The 16,213-nt window shown below is 34.9% G+C and overlaps 3 protein-coding genes across 3 annotated transcripts; all 3 read left to right on the top strand.

The window, feature by feature from the left end:
- The first annotated feature begins 207 nt into the window (after positions 1-207).
- LOC116134156 (serine/threonine-protein kinase BLUS1-like) lies at positions 208-1,966 on the top strand. The gene has a single exon (XM_031419843.1). It carries the CDS (start codon positions 256-258, stop codon positions 1,846-1,848), a length of 1,593 nt encoding a protein of 530 aa, XP_031275703.1. The 5' UTR covers positions 208-255; the 3' UTR covers positions 1,849-1,966.
- A 3,087-nt stretch (positions 1,967-5,053) lies between these two features.
- LOC116133390 (transcriptional regulator SUPERMAN-like) lies at positions 5,054-5,662 on the top strand. The gene has a single exon (XM_031419096.1). It carries the CDS (start codon positions 5,054-5,056, stop codon positions 5,660-5,662), a length of 609 nt encoding a protein of 202 aa, XP_031274956.1.
- A 6,293-nt stretch (positions 5,663-11,955) lies between these two features.
- LOC116133424 (transcriptional regulator SUPERMAN-like) lies at positions 11,956-12,506 on the top strand. The gene has a single exon (XM_031419131.1). The coding sequence runs from the start codon at positions 11,973-11,975 to the stop codon at positions 12,504-12,506; it is 534 nt and encodes a 177-aa protein (XP_031274991.1). The 5' UTR covers positions 11,956-11,972.
- The last annotated feature ends 3,707 nt before the right edge of the window (positions 12,507-16,213 follow it).

Here is a 16,213-nt window from a genome sequence, read left to right as displayed (position 1 = left end):
TGTTGTACAATGCTGTAAACCTGAACCGCCCCTCCCAACATTAAAAGCACTTAAAATTCACATGCATCGTCTCACAATCTAAAAGATCGTATCACCGCTATAACAGTCTCTTTCCCTTTCAAACCTCACAAGAAAACCGCCCAAAACCCTACTTTTTTTTTTTTTCTTTTCCCTTACTTCTTCAAGATTGTTCTACTCGCCTTCAACTTCATAACAACAATTCTCCAATTCTCACAAAAACATTAAGCGTTACTCATGGCTACTCGAGATCATGAACCAGAAGAAAGCAGTAAAAAAATTCAATACCCACTTGACGCAAAGGCCTATAAGATTCTTGATGAAATCGGCGTTGGTGTTAGTGCTGTTGTTTACAAAGCTATATGTGTCCCCATGGACTCAATTCTTGTGGCAATCAAGGCCATTGATCTTGATCAATCTCGGGCCGATCTTGAAAATGTTCGACGTGAAACCAAGACCATGTCTCTTATCTCCCATCCGAATGTTCTGAGGGCCCACTGTTCTTTCAACGTCGACTGCCGTTTATGGGTTGTTATGCCCTTCATGTCTTGTGGCTCTTTACAGTCGATAATATCTTCATCTTTTCCTGATGGATTACCAGAGCCATGCATTGCAATAGTTCTTAAAGAAACCCTGAACGCTTTGTCCTATCTTCACAACCAAGGCCACTTACATAGAGATGTAAAGGCCGGTAACATTCTTATTGACTCTGACGGTTCCGTTAAGCTTGCGGACTTCGGCGTCTCGGCTTCTATTTACGAGACGAATACTGCCCCCGGGTGGGGCCAATCAACTTCATCGTCGCCGTTGATGCTTACTGATGTGGCGGGAACACCGTACTGGATGGCACCGGAGGTGATACACTCGCATAATGGGTACAGTTTGAAGGCTGATATCTGGTCTTTTGGTATAACTGCGCTTGAACTTGCTCATGGTAGGCCTCCTCTCTCTCATCTCCCTCCTTCTAAATCATTGCTCATGAAGATAACCAAGCGCTTCCGATTCTCTGATTATGAGAAAACCAACAAGAATTTCAAGAGCAAGAAGTTCTCTAAGGCTTTTAAAGATATGGTCGCTTCTTGTCTTCATCAAGATCCGTCAAATAGACCCTCCGCAGAGAAGCTTTTGAAGCATGTTTTTTTCAAGAACTGCAAGGGTACAGATTTTCTCGTAAAAAACTTGTTGCATGGGCTTCCTAGCGTAGAAGAAAGGTTCAAAGAAGGCAAGAATTCTCACAAGAATGGTAGTGATGGGGAAGATACTGGGAGTGAGTTAGTGAAACAAAGAAGGATTAGTGGGTGGAACTTTAATGAAGAAGGATTCCAGATGGAACCGGTGTTCCCAACTGAAGCCAAAGACGACACCGTTGTGAAGCAAGTGCGGTTTGGTGGTGAAACCATCATTCCTGATAACAAATCAAGTGGGTCGGATAACTCGGGTCAGTGGAACTTGAGTTCACCAAAGCAAGATGGAGAGGAGGCCCAAGTGGTAACTCAGGGAGAAAGTGAAGGTGACAACAGGGAACTCACTGCTAGCGCGAGTGAGAGTATGGGAGGAAGCGGTGGTGATGGTGGTGAAGTTGACAGAGAAGCCATGGTTGGGGGGTTGGTGGCGCTAAGGAGAAGCTTGGATGAGCAGAGGCAACAGGTGTCTAACATGATTGTTCTGTTGGGTGGGGAAATGAGCAGAGAGGATCAGTTGGTGCAACTTAATGATAGGCTGAGAATGGAGTTGGAGGCTGAGAAGCAGAAGAACTTTGAATTGGAGATGGAATTGGAGTTTCTCAAGCTTCAGATTTCTGGTGCATATAATAGTGGAGGTACTGATTGATGAAGTATTTTCCGTTTTTTGTCAAATAAGTGTTTTACAGTTTTAGTATTACGAGAAAACTAGGCATTTGTGTCATTATTTGGTGTGCTTATTTGTACTCTTGCCAATATTTGCTGTTGAATGGTTAGACATTTCTTATGCCAATATTTGGGTCGTGTTGTTATGTCAAATTTGATTACATCACTTAGAACTGCTCTGTTTGCCCAATGCTTATCTCTCTCTCTGTTAATTTCTTCCTTACATTATTAGGTCAGTTGCTTAAAATGTATGTGATGAAATTGGCAGTCGTTCTCCTCCTTTTGTGATTCTGTGGCTTTTGTGTTGGTGACTTGCATGGTGTAGGAGATTTGTTATAAACTGTTGGACTGGGTTTGGTTTTGAATGATGGGTCAAAAAAAACTGTTATTTGCTAAATAATCTCTACTGATTCATGAATAGATTCGAATGTAGTAAATAATCAAAATCTTTGTTCTGAATTATCATATTGTAAGCCAATTCAAGAGTATCTGTGGACTCGGCTCTGTTACACGAGCCTTGTGACGAAGGTGACAGAGAGACTTTGAGTAGGACTTAACTGTAGCGAATAGGATCCATTTTGGGCCACACTGGGCCTGTGATTTAAAGTTTCAAACCTTGAACTTCTGAAACAAAAACTGGGTTTTAACTCAGGCTTTTGCGGAGAAGAACCAGCCCATGATTTTACATTGTGGCAGCAGGGATTCTTTAATCGCAGGCCTTGATAAGGGGAAAAAGGATGGGAAACTCAAAAGGCTGGACTGAGACTAGTACTAGTGGGTAGCCTGTAATGTATAGAATCATGTAACAGTGAGGTGTGAGCCCAGTCAAAAACTAAAGCTGCATGGTTCAACCAATCACAACCTTTACCGTAATTCACAATACAAAATGTTAAAACCTTACTATTACACACAACTCTGTCACTTTCACAAACCAGTGCATAATTTCACGGCAATTAAACCCAATTTGATAGTCTCCATGTGTTTTGTATAGGTTCATGGTTAGGAGAGAAAGTACTGTAGGAGGAGACTGATGGAATGTGTAAATTATCAACTAAGTAAAAAGAACCAAAGTTAAGAAAGTTGATGAGACAGCAACCAAATGGCCAAGGCTTGAAATATTAATATAATTGACAAGTAACAAAACTTCTTATTCGGTCAACAACTACAACCTCTCTTTCGTCTGTCTTTTTTGTCATACATAAACATGGAAATCATCATGCATTAAAGCAGTAGCTTAATATATCTTGATCCATGAGTGGAAGAGACGGCAACTTGTTACACTGCGGGTAAACACTGCAATTTCGGCTGTAGAACCTTATAAAATCACGGCTATATTTAGCATGGCATCGACGCAGCTAATTGGCTTCTAGTTTTTCAATAGATTTCATCTAAATGCAGCAGGATCTTTTGTCTAAATGGGTTTTCTGATCAATCTTACTCTCTTTCTCACCATAAAATGGAAATGAAAATCCGAGGTGCACTGAGATAATCCTTTCTTTGAATAATGAGGTTAATTAATGAAAGCGTTTTTCAAATCAATAAGTTGGCAGGCACTGCACTGTGACAACTATGCCTATCTACTTCTATTATTTTAGCTGCGGATCCATATGAATATGAATTTTTTTTTTTCTTCTTTTTATTCCTTGTAAGGTTTCTTTTTTACTTGAAAACTTCCGTTGCCAATTTAAATTTATGATGTTTTAATCATCTGCATAGTTTATAATTTGGATTTCTTTTTAATAAACCTTATAGGAACAGTAGATTTCATTTGGAGAGAAGACCTCTCAGTCAGGTGAACTATAGGGTTAGGGTTTGCCAGATCAAGCGTACCCACCGTTGTACTAGATCTCTCTTAAATTTCTCATTATTATTTCGCGACCATGACATGTACCAACTATAAAACTTGAGTATGTAAAATTGTCTTAACATATACTGAGATGCAGAAATTTTTTCGTGTACTAAAGAAATCTCTTTCACAGTGATCTGTTTTGGATCTTATCTAGAATCTACAAATCTGACAATCACGATAGCAGAAATGCAAAATTTCTTTATATAGAAAGAAAAACAAGAAAAATTTATGGTGTCTCAAGAGAGTTTAATAAATTTATCAAATTCTTTTACTTGGTCAAGTGCTTTAAATTTATGCTTCAAGTGACAACGATCCACATGTACAAAAGAGTGTCAAACATATATAAAGTCATAAAGCTCTCTAATAACTTCGTATCATCCCAGTATTAATCAATGTCATCGTATTTACATTAACATAATAATGAGTAATTAAGATAGTTCTTGAAATCAAGAGTTTGTGTTAATTCGTGCATGCATTTCCATTGATTTCACTATCTAGAACTTAGATTCATTAATTTAAACTGATATGAACAGTAGTAGTGTGGCTGCTGCGCAGCTCATTTGTGAGTTTCTTAACAATTGTAGTTCTATTACCGGTTGTCCAGTGATATGGATAGATGAGCTTAATGATAACCTGTAATAACTTTAATTCCCTCTTCATTATCAATGAACTTTTATGGTACATGATACAAAGGAATTACATTTATTTTCCATTAATTTCAGAGGTGATAAGGAAAGTTTTAAGCTCCCACGAGGTCTATTAAGAATTGGGTGATGAGAATGAAGTGTTGTGTCTTCTCTCTCCTATAACTTTCCCCTGAATTTAACCAATGATATTAAGACAAGTTTTTAAGCTCATTTAACCTTGCCCATCTACCTCTACTTTTCAGTTTGTTTAGAAATGTTATAAAAGTTACAAGTAAAAGAACATCCGCTACATATCTGTTTAGATTTGGCAAAAAGGCGTGTAACCTGATGGCAGAAGACGAGGCTTTGGATATAGTAAGTAGTGACCAACGATAAAGGATATTGCAGAACTATTCTCCAATGAGATTTTCACCTTCTGGTTTAGAATTTTATGACCTCTCCTGCAACCTTAATCACTACAGAGAGACAACCAAAACCCGACTTTTTATATCATCTAACTTATCTGATATTTTCCAGGTCAGTCACTTCTCTCTCTCTCTCTCTCTCTCTCTCTCTCCGTTTTCTAAGATGGGCTTTGTTTCTTCTTCTTATCTTTTTGTGTTCCTTCAATATAATTAATCATACTATGCAAACAAGCTAGACTGCTTTTGTATCTTTGATCTTTCCAGGTCTGACTAAAGGAAAAAGCATCCATGGAGAAGAACATTACCAGCAACAACTCTAAAGACCAGAAAAATGGCAGTAACGCCATTAGAGACTGCAACAACAACAATCAGAACTTCAGCAACGTCAAGCTTAAAGATTCGTGGAACAGCAACAGCCATAACAATGGAGAAGAATATCTTAGTGGGTTTTCATGGCCACCAAGATCTTACACATGTAGCTTCTGCAAAAGAGAATTTAGATCTGCTCAAGCTCTTGGTGGTCATATGAATGTCCATAGAAGAGACAGAGCCAGGTTGAGGCAGTCACCTCCAAGGGATGGTCAGTACCCAATTCTTAATCTTAACCTTAACCCTAACCCTAACCCTAATTTCTCTACCCCACCATTAGTTTCTCCTTCATTGACTAGCACGTTCCCTTCTGTGGTTTCTCCACCTCTTTCTTCTCTATCCTCTCCCTCTTCGGCTTCTCTAAGTAAAATGAAGAAATGGTGTATGGATGGTGCTCTAACTGGTCATCAACTAAGTCCGAAAGGCTCTGATTTAACAAAGAAAAGGACTGCAAAATCTTATTGCAGGATCAAAGAATTCAGCGGTATCACAGAAGAAGATGGGTGTAAGGTTCCAGAGAAGGCTTAGATTGTCAGGTTGGACTTGCAGATTGGTCTCATCAGTGAATCAAAGGAAGAATTAGATTTAGAGCTACGGTTGGGTTGCTCTTAGATAAATTATGCTGCTTTATCAACCCGTGTTTCTGAAGTAGGCAGCTCGCAATAGGCCCACTGCACCAGTTTTTAATCATCAATTATAAGCAGCATTTATATTTAGTTATTGAAATTAAACTCAATCCTCATGAAGCATAGAGATTTATAGGACAAGCTTCAACTAATGTAAGATTTTGCTATGTGTTTCTGATACGATCCTTCCATGAACTCCGTATCTAATTTCCACTCTTATCTGTCAGTTGTTTCCTGTTTTCTTTATATTTTGTTTGGGTATGCTTGTTCAAATCTACATATTCCATCGCACAAGGAAAAATAAATGTATTATTCTATTCTATAATATATATGTTAGACTATATATAAATGGTTTTGTTTTAAGTACTCTTGACTGTCTTGACTGGTACATGAGGAAAGAGTTTGAGGGTTCTCTCTTTTAAGTTTTAACCCCATCCAAAGAATTTCCTTATTTTTCTTGATTCTCTTCTTTGCGCTCTTGTTACTATTGGTTTTTTGTTATGAGGTTCCTCGTTAGGTTAACCGTTACTTAACAAATAACTACAAAAATAGTTTGTTCACTTAAATTTTAAACGGAAAGGTAAATTTGCACTTTCGAGTGCGTAGCTCCTTTTGTTAATATCTATATGTGCTGAGCTGTTGAAGGGAGAATATAATGAAGGTATAGGTGATTATTTGTTTGAATCACTAGAATAAATGTTAAATATTGCATGGAAATCAAACAAAAGGAAGCAAAATGACTTCCCTGACTTTTCTGATAAGTCTTTTTCCAAATATTCATCTTATATTGCGCATTATTACAATGATGATAGCAAATGTTCATTATTGGAGTCAAGTTCCAATGCAAGATTCATGGTTGTAAACTGTAAAAAGATAAAAAGAAATTGAAAATAGCCACTCATTTTCTGCCTCATCGACAATCTCAAAATTCAAAACAATCAAAACCTGCCAACTACCTATTTACTTGCTTTATTGATTCAAGTTTCAATTCATGAGTAATACTACTGTAGTGTCAAAGCCCCGGGTTGAATTTCATTTGTTTTCTATAGCGTCCAAGTCACTGTATCATTTCATTCATAAATTCATGTCTGACACAATTATACTTATATGCTTCTTCCACATTTCTTTTCGTTTACCTAGTCACTTGTATATATGTTGTTGAATGTTGATCATGACTCCATTACAATCTACAAACTGCGAGGTCTAAGCTTGTTGGTACAAGTTTAACCTGAAACCAAAAACAATTAATGAAGATATGAAAAAAAAAAAAATATATATATATATATATGAAGAATCAATGAACTGCAGTACTTAGCTATCCAGATAGTCATGCCAAGTCTAAGATTCAAATCTCTTTATAACCACCTATATGATCAAATATGGTCTTTGTTTTTCACTTTTCAAAGTTTGTACGGTTTTGTATGACTCTTTTTTTGAATCTAGGTTCGTCAAAATAATTCAGGTTTCTGGATTATCAAAACATATATATATTCGATACCATAGAAGTTTCTTCATATATACGTGAGATAAATTAGAATTTAATGGGAATTTTTTTATTATCAACATATATATACATATAATTACATGTTAAGAAACCGCTTGATTAAAAAATTATAGTATATAGTCTAGCATGAAAAATGAAGTGAGTGAAATTGAAAAATGAAATGAAAAAGTTACCAAAGAAAGGAGGGAGAGAAATAAATGTAAAGCAAATGCAGAAAGTGAAATAAGTTAAAGAAAAAAAAGAAAAACCAAGATAGCATGGATGGCATTGTCAATGATATGAGAAACAGTAGGAAGTAGTAGTGAAGACTGAAGAGAAGAGAAGAGAGAGGAAGATAAGTAATTCATTGGATGCTTTTTTTCACAAAATCTGATGAGTTTGCATGTTCCCGACAGAGTCTGGGTATGAAAAAGGTATGATGGCATTTATTTTCCTTAAACAGAATGAGATGTTTTTGATTTTGGTCAGTTCAATGCTTTACATTTACAGCCAATTCAGAAACCTTCCCCCAACTCTTTCCCAATCTATCACTCACCTCGCTCTCACCTTTTTCACTTACTTACAAAACCCTCTTAATTTCTCTTTTCCTTCATTAATTTTAACTTCTACCTACTTTTCTTTTCAATCAAATTTACCTTAATTCCTTCACTTATACTAGTGAGTGATTGAAATGTGAATAAATGTTGAGGGAGGAGCCCATGACCCACCATCATCTTCTTTATGATCATTTCAGATATTGAGTAATTCAAATCAACCATTTTCCATTCATCAAATAAGCCCTGCAATTTCCATTTCTATTCCTATATTTGTTCTTCTCTAACTGTGCCCCACCTTATTCAATTCTTCAAGAGTACTCTCCCACTATCCTGTCTTTTATTTTATAAAACTTTTCAATTTATGAATCAGTATCACCCTTCAAAATTACAATCAAATAATAGGTGCAGTCACATCTGAATCTGATGGTTGCTATCATCATCCATTTCAAAATGTCTTGCTATTTGGCCCATGGGATCAATGGATTAAGGCCGAAAGACATGCACCCACCCATAGTTTGCTATAAAGACAATTTGATACCTAAAAAGTTTGAAAATAGCAAACAGCCACTCTCTGTTAGAATCTGTTAGTGAATTACGTTTGAAGAAGGACACTGTGGTAATTTTGGGCCACTTGCCTCTCTTCTCTTCTTTCTTTTGATTTTCTTCACTGCTGTGCTGCCTGGAGTGCCTCCAAAGAAAGCAGCAGAATTTTCCCTCCTCTTTTGTCTTTTCTTTCTTCTTCTCTTCCTCTTTAATTTTTTCTTCTCTTTTGCAGATCTGGCCAGCCGCTTCTCCTTTTTCTTCTTTTGCGGATCTGGCCAATCGTTCGGCCATTTCTTTTCGCCGTTGAATATGAAAAACTATAACTGAGTTGCCTAGGTATTTACTCTTAATTTTTTAATTAACCTCTCTTTCATATCAGATTGTCAGAATACATCTCAAGATCAAAACTCTTTCTAGATAATTCAAAAAGGTCGCAAAAGCTTTGCATGCATAACAGTCATTCTCAGCATCCTTATTCACAACAAATCCAAAAAGCTCTTCACGCCCAAACATAAGCAAGAAACCGTTAAGCAAATCCTGTATTGAAGAGAGATATAAAAAGATGTAGTCTGTAGTTTTGAATACATGATTGAAATGATGGTGTAGACATGTACAGGCATTTAAGTGTAGTAAGAAATAGAAAGAGACAAGTGAACAAAATTTTGAAGAAAGTTTTGATTTTGCGATTCACAGACGGTGGAGAGAGGGTTCTGATATTGTAGTAAAACTAAGTTATAATGAGTTATCAGATGGTGGTGATGGAGATTAATTTGATAGTGCAGGACTTGTTGGTGGATTGGCCACTGGTGGTGGTGGAGGAGGGGAATTCGTTGGTGGAGGTGAACTCCTTGGTGTATTTGGAGGAGGCACAACAGTGATGAAAATTCGAAGAAAAGAAAAAGAAAGAAGAAATTATAGGAAAATGGCCTTCTTTTTCGGTTAAATGCGAAATTACCATATTATTCTTCTTCAAACAAAATTCACTAACAAATTCTGATGTAAAGTAACTGTTTATCATTTCCAAACTTTTTGAGTATTAAATTGTTTTTACGACAAATTATAGGTGGGTGCATGTCGTTCAGCCATGGATTAATGGGCTTTCTAACAAGCATAACATTGATAATTTAATTAATAGTTTAACATATAATAAATAAGACGTTAAGTTACAGGGTGTGGTGTGGGTTGTGATGGGGAAATAAATGGTTGAAGATATGAATTAATTAAATGGTTAGCCAAATTAATGCAAGTATAAAACACTATAATTGTCCTTAGCAAGTGGAAAGTGATAAAATTTAGACCAACTAAGAAGAAACAGAATGATGGTTTTGGCAAGCACTGAAAACGTACCTCTCAGATTCTAATTAATACACCATCCAACATCTATCAACGAACAACTCTATCAAATCTCACATCATACTAATTAACAAAGCTTTCTAATTCTATTTACTTTTTACCCTTTTAATTTTTTTACCTGTCGTCCCTTTTGTTGCCAATCATTCTAAAGCCCATAAAATAACCCAATAAGCCAGGCCCAGTTCTAAACCCATGCCGTGTTCATTGAATGGCTGATTTTGTAGGTGTACACACTCGTCTTACGTCTTTATGATATGGTTCTATATAGAAATGGCAATACTACACGGATTATCAGATATTCGGCCCGTCCCGACCTGTACAGGCTGGGGATTCACCGCTGTTTTCAGGGATGGGCATGGGAAAGGGTTCCTAGTCCAGGCCTCCAGGAAAGGGGTCCTCAATCCTGGGCCCTGACCCATTGCGTTCTGACACGAGTCTCGAAATGTCCTAATAAAAAAATGAATAATAAGTATTTTAAAGAAAATATCAAGGTGTTGAAAAGTCAGTTAATAAATATGTACAAGAAGCAAAATGACAGTCACAAAGAATTCTATACTAGATGTCTACAAATTAGATAATTTAGAATTGTCTTTTATGATGCAATGAGAACCTTGCAATCAAATCTGATGTGGCTGATTGCTCTGAAAGCTAAGTTTTGTGATTGTCTATTTATTTATATTGTTCTTAAAAAAGCAGCAGCCAACGTCGTCAAAATCCTTTTTATATGTCTTATCAAGTTTAAGCTGGGCCAATTTGGGAGTTAAATTCAAGATCAATTTTTATATATTTAACTAATCCACTCCAGCTAGCTCACTTTTGACCCTTCCCTTCCAGAATCCGGCTTGTTTACTTATATATTAATTTGGTTTAAATAAAATGAAAATCTTTTAATTTTGAGATTTTATTCAATAAAGATGAGGGATGAAATAATTAGCGGCAAAAAAGAACTTTATGAACTGGCATTAAGAATGTAATACAGCACTTACGTTGTTGTCATTTGAAGCCCTTCGATCTTGATCCATTTGTCCAACATTGTATTCATTTTATATTTATCTATAACTCCGATTACCATTGTTGATAAATTCATAATAAAACAAAACGTAGCCGATTCAATTCTTGCGCTTTGTTTGGCCGTCTTTAATCCAAAGAAGAACCAGCTAATTAAACATGCATTTAGAATTACACACTACGGATTTTGCATTGACGATAACTAGTAGTTTCTTTCTGAACCGCTTCCCCATCTTAATTCCCTCTAGCTTACTCATCTCTTATTAGGTTTTCCACTGAGTCAGTATTAAATGAAGACGGTATGGACTCTTACACATTAGAATTAACAAATGCTTTGGTCTCAAGAACTCTAGAGGTCTCATTAATTAATTATAATCTAAGAAATTATTTGTTTGAAAAGAAAAGCAAGAACCCATGTTCTACCACCAATACTTATCCGCGTAGAAGAACCATTCTTCTTTTAGCAAAAGTACTTGCAGAAACTCTGGCTAATAACTTGCTGCCTATCAAACCTATTAAACAAATTGCCAGAAATACTTTGAATCAATCAATTTTTTCCTTAGCTTTTGTATCTCAACTTAATTATTAAGTGTAAGATAGGATCACAAGCACATGCATGTATAAAAAAAAAAAAAATATGAAGCTATGAGCTAGGGATATGATATCTCTTTTTGGTGAACTGGTTAGGAATTATATTGAGCACATGTGAGAGAGATCATTTTTGTAAGCTTTCTCACTATCCCTTTACAATTCAAAAGAGCAATTTTTTCCTCAATTTGCAATTGCTATACTTCATCCTTGTGGGCTATGTTAGTATGGCAGTTGTCATTTGTAGGAAATTATATAAAATTGTACATAAGCTACTAAGAGAGACTTGCGAAGAGGGAACAAACCGCGTTAAGAAACGCCCTCGATGCATGAAAGCTACACCACCTCAAATTGTTACTATGCTATATAGAGAGAAAGAGAGAGATCATGAAGAGAACAGAGAGATATAGAGATTAAAAAAATAAAGGGTTATAAATTACTTAATATGGAACTATCACATAGCCGTCTGAAAAGAAAAGTCCAATCGGAAACGACAAATTCTGCGTCTTTCTTAATACAAGTACACAGCAAAGCCAATGTCATCTAATTGTCTTTTGGCAACAGATCTTAGAATTGCTCACTTCTCTCTCTCAAATCCAGAACCCTTTGTGTTAGACTGATAACACTTTCCAACCCATAAATTTTCGATAAATTACTGCTCTGGAATAGGGATTTTGGATATGGAATCAGCAGGGAAACAAGGAGGTTCAGATACTTCAAGCGAAGAAAATGATCGGCTTGAACAAGTCAAGGAAGACACAGCGGCTACAAAACGCTCTTATGAATGCACTTTTTGCAAGCGGGGCTTCACCAACGCTCAGGCTTTAGGAGGGCACATGAACATACATCGGAAAGATCGAGCCAAAGCCAAGCAAGTTCCTAGTTCTTCGTTTTCAACTAAGTCCATGGCTATTAATGATGACTACATGAACCCTAGATATTTTCCGCCGATTTCAGCCGTTCAAGAGGCTCAAAGGAATCCTCTCATGTATTATCCACCATCGGTATCTAGCCCTAGAATTTCACATGCTCAACAATATGATAGGGAGTTTCTTCTCCCAAGGTCGCAGTCTTTGAGCACAAATGGAGAGCTTTTGGGTGCAAATTTGAGTTTGGGAATCGGCCGTACGTGTATAGAAGATAATGAAGTAAAGACGGGAATTATGAAAGAAGATGAACTGGATTTGGAGCTTCGACTTGGTCATAATCCGTAATACGTACACTGTTCTATCCATTCTCTATATATATAATTTACTTATTAACTAGTATATAGAAAATATAGTGTACAGAGATGGAATTCATTCAACGAGTACTGTTTCATTGATTCCAACTGGGATATATAAAAGCAGTATATATATTTTCTTCCCATAGATATATAACTTCGGGAAGACTATATATATATATATTGAGAGATCATTAAAAGGAAAGCACTATATTTTGAAAGCTTGGGAGGAGAGACACTCATGGTTCAAGAATGCAGATGAGTTGTTGATCATCGAATGAAGTCCTATCAGCTTCTTGTGGTAAGTATATATATATATATATATATGTTGTATGGTGTGTTAATTATTTAAGTAGAAAGCACAAACCAGAAGGCTCTCCATGTTCCTTTGATTTTCTGTTTAAGTGTGTTAATTTATATTTAATTTAATTCGTATATAAGTTTAATAAGTTAGAGTGTCCACATTAAGAACCTTCTCGCATTATATATATTGAAGGACCTAGTATTATGTTCTTCAATTGTTTTTCCCTTGATTTTGCACTCGAATAGGATGCATCTAAAATAATATAATACATATATATTAGATGTAATTCCCTTATATGCAATATAGATAAATTTCAGTTGTAATCTCCCTTTCAAGAATGAATTTCACAAAGACAATAGGGAGAAAATGTGGGTGCAGTGTGCTTTCCATTAATTTTGCCAACAATAAACAGCAGTCAGAATATTTTAATTTCCGTCTTGAAGTAGGAATGCCATAGAAGCAAAATGGGTCACAAAAAAGACTACTATTGGCTTCCCTCTTCAAGGCCACTGATCTCTCTCTCTTCCATTAATTATCAGTATTCTCTGGACCTTCTAATTAATACATTATAGAAATAGCGTATAATTTTTTTTTTAAATATTCGTGAAGGATCAGAATTATATTCAAAACTCCAGTACTAGGGTTATTGCAAGCCAAAAATCTTGTCTGTTTCTAATATGAATATGGTGATGATCGATGCACTTTGTAACAGAAAAAGAGGGTCTACTACCAGATATCTTTAAGGTATAGGAGAATAGGGTTCATGTGGTATTTATTAGAACTAACGGGTAGTGGACAAGAACTTTCTTATTCTATTATAAATATTGACTTTTTTAGAATGAATTTTCTTAAACTCGAGTCTATATATCCTTTTGGTTGGGTTGAGTGAAATCCGATCGAGTGGCTGTTAGTCCCTGTAATTAACCTCCATTAATTAGGCAATTTAGTGATCAATTAATGTTCGAGACTTCATTAAAATTAACATGAAACCTGTTAATTTCTTCCTGGACATACTATTTTTTTGTTATTTCGTATATTCAATTAGATTGGTAAACATATCACTAGGACTATTCAGTCTTGCAATATCTGTATTGACTTAAATGGGAAACATTTAGCTTAATTCATGGTGATAATTCAAAGTAAGTGATAGTAAAATATATTTATACGTTGCATGCTACAGTACATTAATAATTCTTTATTTTGAGGCGAATTGATATAGACAATTAGGACTTATCCAGTTTGTATAAAATGTTAAATGGACTAACGCTCATGTCATTTTATAATGTTGTTGGTTTATAGTCTCTATTTTAGGGATGCTACTGCCCAGAGCATTAGTGCTTATTATAAATCAATCTCTTTATTAGCATTTTCCCAAACTTGAATGAATTTAACTCCGCGCCCATTTTCTTCTTTTTGTCCAAGATCAAAAGGCTTAAAGCTTTGTGAGATAGCATCTTAGAGTATATATGCTGACATATTGTGTAAATATGGGATGGAGTATAAAACCCTAGCCAAAAAGGGATGCATGGGTAAGGAAATTAATTGAAAAAACAATAAAGGAACAATATCAAGTTTGTCATATTTCAAATGCACCATATAATTTATCCTGTGGCGGATCCAGGAATTTCACTTTATGAGGGCAAAAAGTAAACAAAAAAAAAATTAAAACCAATCATAACCATGCTTTTTTTTTCATTAAGATGAGCTTCAACAAAAAGTCACATAATACAAATAAATATTTTCAAAAAACATAATTTTTGTAAACATAAAACAATTTTTCTATAATTGTTTTCGACGAGTTTTTATATTCTAAAAACGTTAGATAATCATCTCATCGTTAATTGTATCAAATACATCTTTCTCAATATAGATGACCTAGCAATCATTCATCGATTGATCTCCCATTTGATTGCATAACCGACTTTTCACAAGATTCATTACAGAAAAAACTCTTTCAATGGTCGCAGTCAACTGGTAAAACCAATGCAACTTTCACAAACTTATATACCAACAGATACAAAATGTCTTTTTTTAAATCGAACTAAATTCTTAATTAAATCACCAATTCCTTATAACTCAGCAAATTCATCACAAAAACGCATGTCAATAACATAATCTCAACTTAGTTCTCAAGTATCATCAATTCAAGTGTAGAAAAATTAGATGGATAAAACTAGCCAAACCCATTCTTCGTTCTCTTCTCTTTTTCCTTTTCCTTTGCTTCTTCTTCCTTTCTTCTTTATGGATTTTTCTCTCTTCTTCTTCATTTTGGGCGAACAGCCTAATTTATATACTTATAAAACATCTTCTTTGAATTATAAAACTGCTCCAAAATTCTCTTATTCTCACCATGACCCCGCCATATCAGCTTTATTGTAAAAATGCCCATATTTCTCCCCTCAATTACATGCAAACACAACAGCTCTTTTTCCTTTCATTTTCACTCCTAATAAAACTTTGAAAAACTAATAGATCCTCTTGCATAAAAATAAAAATCACAAAAAATATGAAATATATATATTAGGATTAAAAATAGGGTTTTACAAAAACAAAATCCAAACTTACCGTAGGGGTCATTCCGTTTTCAAAATCTCAAAATTCTGTAGGGGCAAATTTTAAATAAATATAAAATCTGAATTTTTTTAAAAATTGAGTGGAGACTGTAAATGTATACATATTTTTTAAATGTATACATCATTGGATCCATCATTTTTAAATGTATACATATTTTTTTTCCTTCATCAATAATCCTTAAAATGCTTTGGCGTAAAAATGATGTAATATATCCTACAAACCATGCATGCTACGTACATAGTTCATTTATTTTATTTTTTCAATAATCCTACACTTATAAAGAAATCTTAAATGGATTTTTATATAAATTGAGGTGGTAAAAAATAAATGAAATAATAAAATAAAAAGTCAAACTCATTATATTCACTTTTTTTTTTATTTTTGACCACATCACTTTATACGGAGATCTTTGTAAGAATTATTTATATGTATACATTCCTCTTTTTTTTTTTTTTTTTTTTTGACATTTATTGCAATTGTTGTATGAAATAAAGTAATTATATACATGATGCACAATCATGCACGCACCCTTTTGGTTTTGGAGCTAATGCTTGGAGCTTGGAGTGATAAATAGGACTGTTGTAATAGTCAAGTATTTGGGCTCCGTTTGGTTCATTATTGGATGTTTTTAATAATCTTTTAAAAAGTTAAATTTGGTGGGTATTACGATGTAGAATTTTAAAATTAACATAAATACCCCTATGTTTTATCATTTACTAAACACCCCTATAATAAATATTCAAAGTTAAACAAACACTTCAATCCACTCAAAAATACAACAGCGGCCACCACCGCGGAGGTTGCCGAGTTGCCTTATCGGG

The sequence above is a fragment of the Pistacia vera genome, unplaced genomic scaffold, assembly GCF_008641045.1.
Source record: "Pistacia vera cultivar Batoury unplaced genomic scaffold, PisVer_v2 Contig108, whole genome shotgun sequence".
Taxonomy (NCBI): Eukaryota; Viridiplantae; Streptophyta; class Magnoliopsida; order Sapindales; family Anacardiaceae; genus Pistacia; species Pistacia vera.
This window is presented reverse-complemented; position numbering and strand designations above follow the sequence as displayed.